Source organism: Bos taurus, chromosome 4, assembly GCF_002263795.3.
Source record: "Bos taurus isolate L1 Dominette 01449 registration number 42190680 breed Hereford chromosome 4, ARS-UCD2.0, whole genome shotgun sequence".
Lineage (NCBI taxonomy): Eukaryota > Metazoa > Chordata > Mammalia > Artiodactyla > Bovidae > Bos > Bos taurus.
The window spans coordinates 26,318,139-26,332,944 of record NC_037331.1 but is presented as its reverse complement, the minus strand read 5'-3'; the positions used below and the strand labels follow the sequence as shown (position 1 = coordinate 26,332,944).

The 14,806-nt window shown below is 36.6% G+C and overlaps 1 protein-coding gene across 6 annotated transcripts in view; it reads left to right on the top strand.

Moving 5' to 3' along the window:
• The window catches only part of SNX13 (sorting nexin 13), a 147,886-nt gene extending 136,362 nt beyond the window's left edge, over window positions 1-11,524 (top strand). For all 6 annotated transcript variants that reach the window (XM_003585951.6, XM_059885805.1, XM_059885807.1 and 3 more), the window contains 4 exons: window positions 2,200-2,345; window positions 2,614-2,682; window positions 4,525-4,637; window positions 8,042-11,524. In XM_003585951.6, the coding sequence (XP_003585999.4) occupies window positions 2,200-2,345; window positions 2,614-2,682; window positions 4,525-4,637; window positions 8,042-8,289 (576 nt within the window). In that variant the 3' untranslated portion in view covers window positions 8,290-11,524. The remainder of the gene's footprint in view (window positions 1-2,199; window positions 2,346-2,613; window positions 2,683-4,524; window positions 4,638-8,041) is intronic.
• The last annotated feature ends 3,282 nt before the right edge of the window (window positions 11,525-14,806 follow it).

Here is a 14,806-nt window from a genome sequence, read left to right as displayed (position 1 = left end):
ATTAAAAGAAAATTCTAGTAATTTAGTCGACTTTTGTAATGTTAGCTGTGTACTGGATTTTATTTCAGGTTCTTTATTGTGAGAATACCTAATATGTACAACTCACTAACCAAGCAAAGCAAAATGTTCTGTGTAGATTTTATTTTGTTCTATTCAATAAAAAGAAATGTTGAGAATATTTTGTCCTTTGGAAAAAGCTGCTCCATAGAATAGGCAGAGGGGCTAGCTAGCATGTGTTACAAACTGACAGAGACTCTACTAAAAGGTCCCAAACCTAAGGTCATCATGAATCCACTTGGAGAAGGTTTTTCCAGTGCAGGTTTGGGGTTTACTCATCATTGTAGATTTGTTTAATTCTGTTTTCTGTCAAAACAGATGTTAAAAGTATTTTTTGCTGAATTAGAATAAAAAGTCAGTTATAAAAGCTATAGTATAACTTGTTCTCCAACCTGTAAATAGTAGTAATCATTTGGTAAAAGCAACAAAATTAGTCAAGGGAAAGAGACACGTGTACCCCAATGTTCATCGCAGCACTGTTTATAATAGCCAGGACATGGAAGCAACCTAGATGTCCATCAGCAGATGAATGGATAAGAAAGCTGTGGTACATATACACAATGGATTATTACTCAGCCATTAAAAAGAATACATTTGAATCAGTTCTAATGAGGTGGATGAAACTGGAGCCTATTATACAGAGTGAAGTAAGCCAGAAGGAAAAACATCAATACAGTATACTAACGCATATATATGGAATTTAGAAAGATGGTAACAATAACCTGGTGTACGAGACAGCAAAAGAGACACTGATGTATAGAACAGTCTTATGGACTCTGTGGGAGAGGGAGAGGGTGGGAAGATTTGGGAGAATGACATTGAAACACGTAAAATATCATGTAGGAAATGAGATGCCAGTCCAGGTTCGATGCACGATACTGGATGCTTGGGGCTGGTGCACTGGGACGACCCAGAGGGATGGTATGGGGAGGGAGGAGGGAGGAGGGTCTAGGATGGGGAACACATGTGTACCTGTGGCGGATTCATTTTGATGTTTGGCAAAACTAATACAATTATATAAAGTTTAAAAATAAAATAAAATTTAAAAAAAAAAAAAAAGATGAGGGTCCAGCAAAAGGCAGAGGTCTCAGGGGGAAATGATTAGCATTTTAAAAGCCTATAGGAAAAGTCTGTAAATTACTTGAATCAAGTAAATAAATCTAGTCTGTTGAAGCATTCAGAGATAAATCAGTGAGTTCTAGTTGAAGGAAACTATGGTTTAGAAAGTGGTAAAGACATGATATACACCTTTGAGATGGATTTTATACAGCATGTGGATCAGACCCAAAGCCTTAAACTTAGAGACCTAGAACTTGGCTTTTCAGGATTTTTTTTTTTTTTTAAGTTTAGGCTATACAAGAATTTTTCCACCCTTAGGTAATGGATAGGGAAATATTCTGTGTTCATGAATTGGAAGTTTCAATATTATTAAGATGTCAAGTCCTCCCAACTTGATCTATAGATTAAATGTAATCCACTCAAAATCCCAGCAAGCCATTTTGTAAATACAGAGAAACAGATTCTGATTCTAGCATTCATATAGAAAGGAAAAACCCTTAGAATAGTTAAGACAATACTGAAGAAGAAAAAAAAAATTATGTAGAACTCACCCTACTTCAAGATTTACTATAAATCTACAGTAATCAAGGCACAGTATCAGCTGACTCCTCTGGTGTTGCAGTGAATAAGAATCCGCCTGCCAATTCAGGAGACATGGGTTTGATCCCTGGTCTGGGATGATTAGGAAGTCAAGAAACACCTGGAGTAACAGGCAAATATGGCCTTGGAATACGGAATGAAGGAGGGCAAAGACTAAGAGTTTTGCCAAGAAAATGCACTGGTCATAACAAACACCCTCTTCCAACAACACAAGAGAAGACTATACACATGGACATCACCAGATGGTCAACACCAAAATCAGATTGATTATATTCTTTGCAGCCAAAGATGGAGAAGCTCTAAAAAAAAAAAAAGTATTTTTTGCTGAATTAGAATAAAAAGTCAGTTATAAAAGCTATAGTATAACTTGTTCTCCAGCCTGTAAATAGTAGTAATCATTTGGTAAAAGCAACAAAATTAGCCATTCACAAGAGATAGATAACTCAAATAAATATATCTCATTTCTTCCCTTTATTTTCTCAGGTGGATGATAATATTCCACTTAGGGTAATGCTGCTTCTCATGGATGAAGTATTCGACTTAAAAGAGAGAAATCAGTGGTTGCGAAGGAATATCAAAAACCTACTTCAACAACTTATAAGAGCTACATATGGTGATACTATTAATAGGTACCACTTTTTTAAAAAAAACAAAAAACTACTTAGGGCTGATCTTACTTAGCTTTTCAAGTTTTACTTTTAGAAGTAGATTGCCCAAACTTTTGTAGGGGAATTTCTTTCTGTGGGCCTTTGAAGAAGGTTATTGAAGCATTCTATTGCTATCAGAGATAATCTACACACAAATTAAGTTGCTTACTCCATGAAAGAAGTAATGTTTCTTTATTTGATTTACCTTCTAAAATTTTGACCATACTTATTTAAATTTCTTTACTTTCAGAAAAATAGTTGACCATGTTGATTGGATGACCTCACCGGAGCAAGTAGCTGACTTAGTGAAACGTTTCAGGTATATCTTAAGACACAGTCACTTCCTGCAGGTAGCACAGAGTTGAACATTGTTATCACTAACTTTTATCGCGTTCCTTTTCTTTCTGGCCACAACATTGGTTTTAATCATCACTGATGACCAAAAAGACTTGTAAAAATTATAATAAACGTTTATCCCTTGCACCTATTAATCTTTGTTTTCTTTAGAACCAGAATAGAAAAAAAAATTGTAAATGAAAAATCTTTTAGATCTTAGGCTACATTTTATCACAGTAATGTGGCTTTAAAATAATTGAAGTACTAGTATATACATGGCATGGTCATATAATCAGATTACCTAGTTTTGGAGAGTAATTTTTCTCAGTTGTAGTTGCTAACTTTGATTTTAAGTGAGATATTTTAGAAATTTGTTTGTCTCTGACCATGGTCTAAATTTTTATTTAGACCCTTTTATTTATTTTTATTTAGGCTATTTTATTTAGAGGTTTTATTTAGAACCTCTGAAAAGGTTCAAATTAAGAGCAGTGATACTCCAGTTCATATATCGATTCTCCAAAAATATTCTCAGCCCCTTCTCTGTGTCTAGCCCTCTTAACTGGTGACTCAGAGGTAAGATTCAGTCCCTTCAAGGAATGCATGAAACGGCAGAGAAATAAACATCTTTTCTAACAGTGAGAGATAAGCAGAACACAAATATGCATGGCATCATGTCCTTTGAAGTAACAGAAACAAGAAGGCAGCTATCAATAGCGTACAATATTTGGCACCATCCAACTACTTTTCTTGGAGAAGGCAATGGCACCCCACTCCAGTACTCTTGCCTGGAAAATCCCATGGATGGAGGAGCCTGGAAGGCTGCAGTCCATGGGGTCGCTAAGAGTCGGACACAACTGAGCGACTTCACTTTCACTTTTCACTTTCATGCATTGGAGAAGGAAATGGCAACCCACTCCAGTGTTCTTGCCTGGACAATCCCAGGGATGGGGAAGCCTAGTGGGCTGCCGTCTACGGGATCGCACAGAGTCGGACACGACTGAAGTGACTTAGCAGCAGCGGCAGCAGCAACTACTTTACTATGGCCAGTTTCTGATTTTATCCTCCTTTATGAGATAGGGTTTTTTGTTTCCATTTTGTTACAAAGAAATTGAGAATTTGAGAAGTTCAGCAGCTTGCCCAAAGGCTCATGTGCTAGAAAGTTGGGGAAACAAGTTTCTCTAATCTGAAGCTGAGTTTCTCATCACTGTACCATATTGTTTCTAAAAGCTGGACTGCGTTCCCTGGCACGTTCATTCTGTTTCAGGGTGTGTAAATGTTGTTCCTCTGGAGGGCACATTGGAATCACTTGAACAGCTTTAAAAAGTACTGATCCTTAGGTCGCATTTGCAGGGTCTGACTTAATGCATCTGGTGGAAGGCCTGGACATAGTGTTTAAAACTCCCAGGTGTTTCTAATGGGCAGTCAGTTAAGAACTGTTCTCGCAGGCTCTCTCTGAGACCAGATCCCCAGGTAGAAGCTTAGTTATTGTGCTTAATTCCTCTCTTTGGCTTGAAGAACTAGGGAACAGTAATCAGCACACTGTAAAGTAAAGAAGAGTGGATTATATAGGTGAAAGAAACATTGTAATCAACACAGCTGTAAGATATGGATGCAGTTACTCCAGGGCATACTTCTGTTATTTTTTTCTTGTGTAAACCCTGCACTTAGTTACTATCTGTTGAATATCACACCTAAATAGAATTTCAGAAATGTTTCCTTTTTTTTTTTGCATTTATGTTTTCTGTAGAAAATTGGGATAATTTTACCAACTTGTATCATTAGAAAATGAAAATGTTTACAAAATTTATTTAATCTTCTTAAATAGAGATGCCTTTTGGCCAAATGGCATTTTAGCCGAGACTATCCCGTGCAGAGATAAAGGTATTCGAATGAGAACAAGAGTCGCAGGAAAAACTAAATTACTTTCAATTATGCCAGGTAAGTGAACATTTTTAGCATAAATCTCAATTTGTACTTCCGAATTTATGGCGTGCATTAAGCATGCCAAATTTAGCTGCCTTTTGACTATAATAACATCAATTTGATGGCTTATATACCAGGAGGCATTGTGCTACTTATTTCTCATATATATTTAACTAATCTTCATAACAGTATTGGAGAAGAAAATGGCACCCCACTCCAGTACTCTTGCCTGGAAAATGCCATGGATGGAGGAGCCTGGTAGGCTATAGTCTGTGGGGTCACAAAGAGTCGGACACAACTGAGCGACTTCACTTTCTTTCTTTCTTTCTTTCTATAGTTCCTTTTGGAGAAGGAAATGACAACCCACTCCAGTGTTCTTGCCTGGAGAATCCCATGGACAGAGGGGCCTGTTGTGCTATGGTCTATGGGGTTGCAAAGAGTCAGACACGACTAAGCAACTAACATACACACACACACACACACACACACACACACAAATATAACAATATTATAAAGCCTAGGAAACTGTTAACATCACAGATTTAAATATGAGGGAAAAAATCACCTCAAAGGGGTTAAGTGTAAATACCCAAGGTAGATTGCCTGGCATCTACCTTGGAATAGATGGTAAAGAATCTGCCTGCAATGCAGGAGACTGGGGTTCGATCCCTGGATCGGGAAGATCCCTTGGAGAAGACAATGGCCACCTACTCCAGTATTCGTGCCTGGAGAATTCCATAGACAGGGGAGCCTGGTGTGCTGTAGTTACTCCATGGGGAATTCTGTGGACAGAGGAGCCTGGTGGGCTATAGTCCACAGGGTCCCAAAGAGTTGGACATGACTGAGCAACTAAAACACACACACCCGAGGTTTAAGGAGTGAGTATTGGAAGTCTGACTTAGCTTTGAGTTCTTGAAACCACTGTATTCAACCACTTCAATAAAAATTATACTTGAACCGCTTCACTTTGCTGTCTTGAAACATTTTAAGAATAAAGTTGATGATAAAATCTGTGACAGATGACAGTGAAAGTCACTCAGTCGTGTCTGATTCTTTGTGACCCCGTGGACTATACAGTCCCTGGAATTCTCCAGGCTAGAATACTGGAATGGGTAGCCTTTCCCTTCTCCAAGGGATGTCCCCAACCCAGGGATCGAACCCAGGTCTCCTGCATTGCAGGTGGATTCTTTACCAGCTGAGCCACAAGGGAAGCCCAAGAATACGGGAGTGGGTAGCTTTTCCCTTCTCCAGGGGATCTCTCCAACCCAGAAATCAAACAAGGGTCTCCTGAATTGCAGGCAGATTCTTTACCAACTGAGCTATCAGGGAAGCCCATGACAGATGAAAGGGCTAATAATAAAGTATAATGAAGTATGAGGTTTTCGGAAAGAATATTTGTTCTGTTTAAGAGAACAAACACATTTTCTCAAAGAATGCCTTTGAAACATGCTTAATCTCTGCTAAAACATGATCCTAAAGAAAGTATACATGGTGGCATTCTTTTGGTGTAATATGAATTATTTTAGAACTCTACTATCTCACTAACTTAGATTTACTTTGTCCATTTGTCTTCTCTCAGTAAGAGAAGTTTTGTTTAGTTGGGTGATTGATTTCTCCTATGGTGATAAATGTCTTTTAAAATACCTAGACATCTCTTCTCCACATTTTAATTATGGATGTAGGGAATAGAAAAATATTTACGTTTTCAATATCATCTATTTCTTTTCCTATAATTTTGTTTTTCTTTAAACTAAATTTTCATTGTAGATTTTAATCAACTTTCTCTTCTGTCCATTAAATTGGATATTTGCCACATGGCTTTTTATTACACTCTATAGACTATACTTTTGCGTTTGGAGATAAAAAGCAAGTTACAGAAATAACATTTTAGAAAAATAAAGAGAAACAGTAGCCTAGGATATTCATATACTTTTAGAATAAACCGGATGGTGCTTTAGATGTACTCAGTTATGGAGTAGAAAGAAATCTTAATGCATTTATACGATGAATATTTATTGAGAGCATTTCATGAGCCAGACACTATTCTTTACACTGATCGTTGCCTCCTTAGAGTTTACATTCTACTGGGGGGACACAGAAGACATACAAAAGAAATAGATGAAGCACAGTATATTGGATAGTGCTAAGAGCCGAGGAGACAGATAGTGCAGGAAAATGGAAGTGACAGGTGATTTGGCAGTTGTGAGTGGATGACACTTACATGAAGACTTGAAGGAAGTGAGGAAAGATATAAAAATAAGTATTTTTATATGTACAGAATTCCTCACCTGTTTTTTAGTGAATTTAAAAACTATTTGCTTAAAATTATATTGTACCCTAGTTAGAAACATACTTTTTAGGAGTTGCATGTTTCTTTTGAAAGCAATAAAGTGTTGTTTTGGGGGCCCTGTTTATAAATAATTAAGAATGATCCTACATGATGTTCCCACACTCAGGTGTCTCTAGTAACTTCATGTTGCCTGTGAGTGAACTCCAAGTGTGCTCACCCTGCCAGTTGGAGCACTGTCAGTTTTCCATTCTTTTCACCACTTTCTTTTACAGGAATCCTAAAACGGAGCCAAATTGTTCCACCCCATTTGTTTGTATGTTTTCCACACTTGGGGCTCATTTCCTTATTCATGTTCTTAAATCCTTTATCTGTTTGTACCAATCAGATCCTGCCAATGCACTATTAGTGTGTTGCAAGTTTTTTTAAATCAGAGATCAAGTTTCCACATTTGTTTGTAGTATTTCTCATTGTGCATTAGATGGAGAATATTTTTATAGTGTTTTAGAGTTTACAGATCACTTTTCACTTTATCTCATCAAAGCTTTATACATTCTCACAGTAATAATGATATTGGTTATTATAAATTCCCATTTTACAGATGAGGAAAGAAACTCAGGGTGGGTGAGTTATATAGGTATTAAGGGACAGGGCTTCCCAGATGGCTCAGTGGTAAATAATCCGACCTGCCAATGCAGGAGACACAGGAGACGTGGGTTCTGTCCCTGTATTGGGAATATCCCATAGAGGTGGAAATGGCAACCCACTCAAGTATTCTTGCCTGGAAAATCCCACAGACAGAGGAGCCTGGTGGTCTGCTATCCATGGGATCACAAAGAGTCTGACACAGCTGAGTGACATTAGGGACAAGATTATAACACTTAATTTGGGGTTTCTGAGTCTGGGTTGTGCTTTTTCTGTTGTTTGTATTGTCTCCCAATACCATACAAGTGTGTCCATATTTTTGATGTATATAAGTTTTAAGTCAGTTATTAAACTTATATTAAGGTCATTCTCTGAATACTGGCTATTTATCAGTCACTCAAATGTGTACTTTACATGTTTTAACTTAGAATACTTTTGTATTTCCTTTGAATAATGAATTGTGTTTATTTCCCCTCCCCTTATTTAGATGAACTGAAGCACATTATTGGAGCTGAGACAACACGGAAAGGTATTCTTCGTGTTTTTGAAATGTTTCAGCACAACCAGTTAAATAGGAGAATGGTTTATGTCTTTTTGGAAGGCTTTTTGGAAACCTTATTTCCACAGTATAAATTCCGTGAACTTTTCAACAAACTGCATTCACGGTCAAAGCAGATGCAAAAATACAAACAGAAACTTCAAACTACTCAAGCGCCTTCTTTACAGAAAAGGTGACACTCCAATCTCTGAAACTGGTGTTCATTTTGTCCAGGACTAATGGTATGGACGGATCTTCTGGGGCTTAACTCATATACTGTTGTGTCTGCACCGGTCTTTTAGTGTCTCAGAATAGATTATTAATACATCCATATGACTGCCATTCTTCTCATCATTGTCTATAATCCAGCCACTTGTACCAAGAGAGATTTCTGTGTCTTAAATGATTTGGTGCATATTTTTGCAACACTGAGAGGATACTGCCTACAGCTCAAGCAAGGATGACATTGGTCTCTTCCGTTTCAAACTAATCAGCATTCTCCAGCAATGACAAAGTGCCAGAGTGTATATATGAGAGCTAAGGAAAGCACAAAACAATGGTTCACAGACAAATTGGCTAATTTGTTTAACAGTGGGAAACCGTGCAATGTACTGTTTGGAGGGGTTTGTTTTGCATAATGGTTTTATATATCTTTGTCGGAATTTTGATACAGTGTAGATTAGCCAGGTGAATGATCTTTGAAACATCTGTTTCAGGTCTAGGGAAAATGACAGAATGCCCTTAAAGTATGAAGTGACATATCCAAATTACACTTTTGTTTTCATGACATAAGAACCTAATGTAAAATAAAACCAGTCACAACCAAAGTTTGATTGGATTTGTTATTCATTGGTAGAAAACAGATTTTAAGTAATTCTTCTATGTCTTAAGGGCTCTATTTTGCTCTTATGGTACTCATAATTAAGTTTTATTTTGGCATTCTGTGTGCAAAAAGAAGCATATGGTGGCTCTTAAGTTTTGAAGTTATTACAGCTTTCTTTAAGAGGTTACTGATTATATAATAGGGGCTAGAATTTGTTGAAGGAACTGCCAAATACTTCTTAAAATATGGAAATTTAAAAAAAGTACTCCTGAAAGTTACTCTATGATAATTTTAAATTGTGTGATCTAGACATACGTTAGGTGATTGCAAAAATAGCAAATCAAAGGATTAAATGAGCTTATAAGTTGTATGTAAACATACAAATTCCTAACTCTATTACAGTGTACATATATGAAAAGAAATAATGAAAACAGAACTATAATATTTTTTAAAATATGCTTTTATTTATATTTTGCATAATGTAAAATTCTACTAAATAAAGCAAGTTGGCAAAACCCCTTGGTGTATACATTTAAGTCCCTAAAATAATTTTATACCAACAACAAAATACCTTTTCCAGTTTTGGAGCTTCTGCATTTCCTTTCGTTTTCTCAGTCTCCATTTGTCCATCTTGGAAGTCTTCATATGTTTTATATGCAGGACTTCTGCATAGTTTAATTTCCACTAAGTGTTTGGGTGTCTCAGCGTTTTTTGTTTTAAAAATATTTAACACTAAAACCTTATAATAGTGAAGCTATTTATCAGACCACTGAGCCAAGATGCTGGTGTTAAAAGAACTTCCGGGTGCTTAGGATAAAGGGACAGAGTATTGGTATCCCAGTTGTTTGGGAGTTTTAAGATTGGGACAAGATGTTATTGTCTTGTTCTTGCTGAGATCCTACTTATGAAGCAAAGCCTGATAGAATAAAGCCTTCCTCTAAAGCTTTATGATAATGATCATATTTATTAACAATGCTGTTATGCATACTTAGAGTTTGCATATATTCAGCCTGTGTTGCATGTCTTCAGAATTACATAAATCCCTTTCATTTAAACTTCCAAATGAGAAAAGATCTTTATTGACTCTGGTGGAAGAAATAATATTTCTTCTCAATGTATCTTCCTGCCCCAGGCTTTAGAAGAAACATGTGAAACATGTCTGTAGGAAGCATCAGCATGGCCATAAGTGCAATGATTTTAAGATACACCCCTGCCCATTTCCAGTATATTTTTGACATAAGTAAATATTAAGATTAACAGAATTCATGTAAGAGTCTACTGTGTACATGTGAAAAAGCATTTCTAGATAATGTGAGGAACGCTGGCCATCAACCAGGGAAAGGTCATGCAGTATTGCAGATTTTCATGAAGCCCTGCAAGATAACTGCAGTCATACCAAAAACTATTAGAGTAAGTGGGTTTTTAAAATAATTTTTGTTTAAAAGAGTTTATATTTCAAAAGCAGAAATGTCAAATGGTAGTCTATGTAAACGGTTGTGCATCTTCTCTTTGCACATTTCTGTTTTACATCAGAGAAAGCTGTGGTCATGCTAAAATTAGATATACTTTTTGAGTGATTTGGTCGAGCTGTGTGTAAAATATTTAACCCATAAGTCAAGTACAGTGTACTATGTTTAATGAAGTTACTACATTTAATGCATTTATTGCATATATGAATATATACAGGAAGAGGCTTTATGTCTTCTGATATTTGATTTTTGAATGTGTTTTTAAGTCAGTGGTGCCTTTAGGCAAGAACCTTCAAAATTAATCATTCTTTGAGTTTTTCTGATTTTTCAGGTAACATAAACTATTTAGAAACCATCACTACTAACTTACAGTTCATTCCTCTAAAAAATTGATTGTATGATTTAAATATAATACTAAGATGGGCATTTCCTGTGATTAGGGTTTTCTGAATAGTTGCTGAAAACAATTGTGCCATTGACCAATGGATGCACTTGGTTAGCCTTAATTTTTATTTTAAAAAACATTTAAAACTTTCTTGAATATAGCAGTTCCTTCATTTTAAGTTTCTGCTGCGGGTGTTTGGAAAAAAATCAAACAGTTAAGTGCTACTAGAAAGTGTACCAATTTTTAAAAATTTAAGAACAATATAAAATTTCACAATCTAAAATTTTAATTTGTGCAATATTTTCATTTAATGCATGTGTATTTGAGTAATTGTAAAATAAATGAATTTTTAATGTTTTGAGATCTAGTTAAACTGTCTTCTTAACCCAACAACTTAACATTCCGTTGTTGCTGCATCCTTTTATTTAAGGACTTGTTTTAAAAGTCGTTTTGTCACTCCTTGTAAAATTCTTTTGTTATTAGTAAATTTTGCTTATAGGAGCATGGCTCCTGTATTACAAGGGAAAAATATAAAGAGCACATTTTAGGATTACAATTGTTTAAAGATAACTTGTGCATATCATTGTACAATAAGTGTCAACTGTGTGCCTAACTATTCTATCAATACTTCTTTAACAAAGAAGAAACAGCAATCAGAATGTCAGTTATTTTTATTGAACTAAAAAGATTTAAAATTTTATTTGGTTTGCATTATGTTTTGTCCATTAGAAAATACTAATAAAGTATTAACAAACCTTTTTGTTGAATTTTATTTCATAGTGATGTATTTTTATTACTTTTAAAAAGTGCTTGTTCAGTTGTCTTACCTTTAGTATCTGTGTGTATTTTGCTTTCTTTTCAATTTGGAAATCAAGCAACTCAAGTCCTAGGTTGATGGATAAACTACTGGGTGATTACTGACTTACTACAACAAACTGAATTTACTTTTTCCTTTCATGGGGCAAGTAATTTAGTACCTCAGCATTAAAGAAACTTCATTCTTCCCTACATACAAAATTATAATTTTCCCATAAAGAGAAAGACCTATAAGTAATCTGTTAACAATTTTTGTTTGACCTCATTTTAAATTCATAATATGCCTGCTATTATGAGGTTTCAGTTTTAAAGGCAATAGATTCAGTACTGTGCAATGTAGCTGTGCCTCATTGGTCATGGTATTTGCAGCCATCTTCATCTGGATCCACAGACTTCTCAGACATCAGTGTGATTACTCCTCCCCTATCAGGGGCAGTCATATTGTTTCTCGAAATACTTACTGTAAAATATTGACCCCTTTAAGATGTTCATGAAGAAATAATTTTATACTTTTATGTAACTTACGCAAATCTATATACTATCCAAAACCCTGAAATCTTCCTTTACAATTCAAATGATTGTATCAAAGTTTCTAAAAAGTTATATAATAAAGAACTCTGTTTAACTTTGTTTTTCTAACTTCCCAAACTTAGTTAACTATAGAATCTTTTCTTATAAATACCTATGAATGGGTTTCCCACGTGGCTCAGATGGTAAAGAATCTGCCTGCAGTGCAGGAGACCCGGGTTCGATTCTTCGGTTGGGAAGATCCGCTGCAGAAGGGAATGGCTACCCACTCCAGTATTCTTGCCTGGAGAATTCCATGGACAGAAGAGTCTGGTGGGCTTCAGTCCATGGCGTTTCAGAGAGTCGGACATGACTGGGCAACTAAGACTTACACTTCAGGGGAGAAGAAAACAAAGTGAAGCCTTGTTAAATTAGGAAATAGAAACTTGAGACAAAACCAATAGATTTAGGACACAGTGTTATGGGGGGTTTTGTTTTTGTTTTTCTGGGTTTTTTTTAAACTTATCATTCCAATGCAGAGTTCAGTGTTTGAAAGAAAGGAGAATTTGAAAAATTATGGCACATATTGAAGTTGAATTTGCCTCTGGGTACCAGAATAATGAATTCAGTGAGGGATAATAGAGTATTGTCTCATCAGGAGGAGGAAAGGTACTTGCTAAGGATCTTGCTGATATGATTAAAGAGTGAAGTGTTAGTTGCTGAGTCACATCCAACTCTGCAACCCAGTGGACTCTTTGTAAGCCAGCCAGGCTCCTCTGTCCATGGAATTCTCCAGGCAAGAACATTGGAGTGGGGAGCCAGAGGATCTTCCCAACCCAGGAGTTGAACCCAGATTTCCTCCATTGCAGGTAGATTCTTTACCATTTGAGCCACCTGGGAAGCCCGATCAAGGAGTTGTTTAGTCGCTCAGTCGTGTCTGACTGTGACCCCATGGACTGCAGCATACCAGGCTTCCCTGTCCTTTACTATCTCCCAGAGCTTGCTCAAACTCACATCCATTGAGTCAGTGATGCCATCCAACCATCTCATCCTATGTCGTCCCCTTCTCCTCCTCCTTTCAACCTTTCGCAGCATCAGGGTCTTTTCCAATGAGCTTTTTGCATCAGGTGGCCAAAGTATTGGAGCTTCAGCATCAGTCCCTATGATGAATATTAAGGATTGATTTCCTTTTTTTTAATTTTATTTTATTTTTAAACTTTACAATATTGTATTAGTTTTGCCAAATATCGAAATAAATCCACCACAGGTATACCTGTGTTCCCCATCCTGAACCCTCCTCCCTCCCCATACCCTCCCTGTGGGTCGTCCCAGTGCACCAGCCCCAAGCATCCAGTATCGTGCATCGAACCTGGACTGGCGACTCGTTTCATACATGATATTATACCTGTTTCACTGCTATTCTCCCAAATCTCCCCACCCTCTCCTCTCCCACAGAGTCCATAAGACTGATCTATACATCAGTGTCTCTTTTGCGGTCTTGTACACTGGGTTATTGTTACCATCTTTCTAAATTCCATATATATGCGTTAGTATACTGTATTGGTGTTTTTCTTTCTGGCTTACTTCACTCTGTATAATAGGTTCCAGTTTCATCCATCTCATTAGAACTGATTCAAATGTATTCTTTTTAATGGCTGAGTAATACTCCATTGTGTATATGTACCACAGCTTTCTTATCCATTCATCTGCTGATGGGCATCTAGGTTGCTTCCATGTCCTGGCTATTATAAACAGTGCTGTGATGAACATTGGGGTACACGTGTCTCTTTCCCTTCTGGTTTCCTCAGTGTGTATGCCCAGCAGTGGGATTGCTGGATCATAAGGCAGTTCTATTTCCAGTTTTTTAAGGAATCTCCACACTGTTCTCCCTCCATAGTGGCTGTACTAGTTTGCATTCCCACCAACAGTGTAAGAGGGTTCCCTTTTCTCCACACCCTCTCCAGCATTTATTGCTTGTAGACTTTTGGATCACAGCCATTCTGACTGGTGTGAAATGGTACGTCATAGTGGTTTAGATTTGCATTTCTCTGATAATGAGTGATGTTGAGCATCTTTTCATGTTTGTTAGCCATCTGTATGTCTTCTTTGGAGAAATGTCTATTTAGTTCTTTGGCCCATTTTTTGATTGGGTCATTTATTTTTCTGGAGTTGAGCTGTAGGAGTTGCTTGTATATTTTTGAGATTAGGTGTTTGTCAGTTGCTTCATTTGCTATTATTTTCTCCCATTCTGAAGGCTGCCTTTTCACCTTGCTAATAGTTTCCTTTGATGTGCAGAAGCTTTTAAGTTTAATTAGATCTCATTTGTTTATTTTTGCTTTTATTTCCAATATTCTGGGAGGTGGGTCATAGAGGATCCTGCTGTGATGTATGTCGGAGAGTGTTTTGCCTATGTTCTCCTCTAGAAGTTTTATAGTTTCTGGTCTTACGTTGAGATCTTTAATCCATTTTGAGTTTATTTTTGTGTATGTTGTTAGAAAGTGTTCTAGTTTCATTCTTTTACAAGTGGTTGACCAGTTTTCCCAGCACCACTTGTTAAAGACATTGTCTTTAATCCATTGTATATTCTTGCCTCCTTTGTCAAAGATAAGGTGTCCATATGTGCGTGGATTTATCTCTGGGCTTTCTATTTTGTTCCATTTTTCAATATTTCTGTCTTTGTGCCAGTACCATACTGTCTTGATAACTATGGCTTT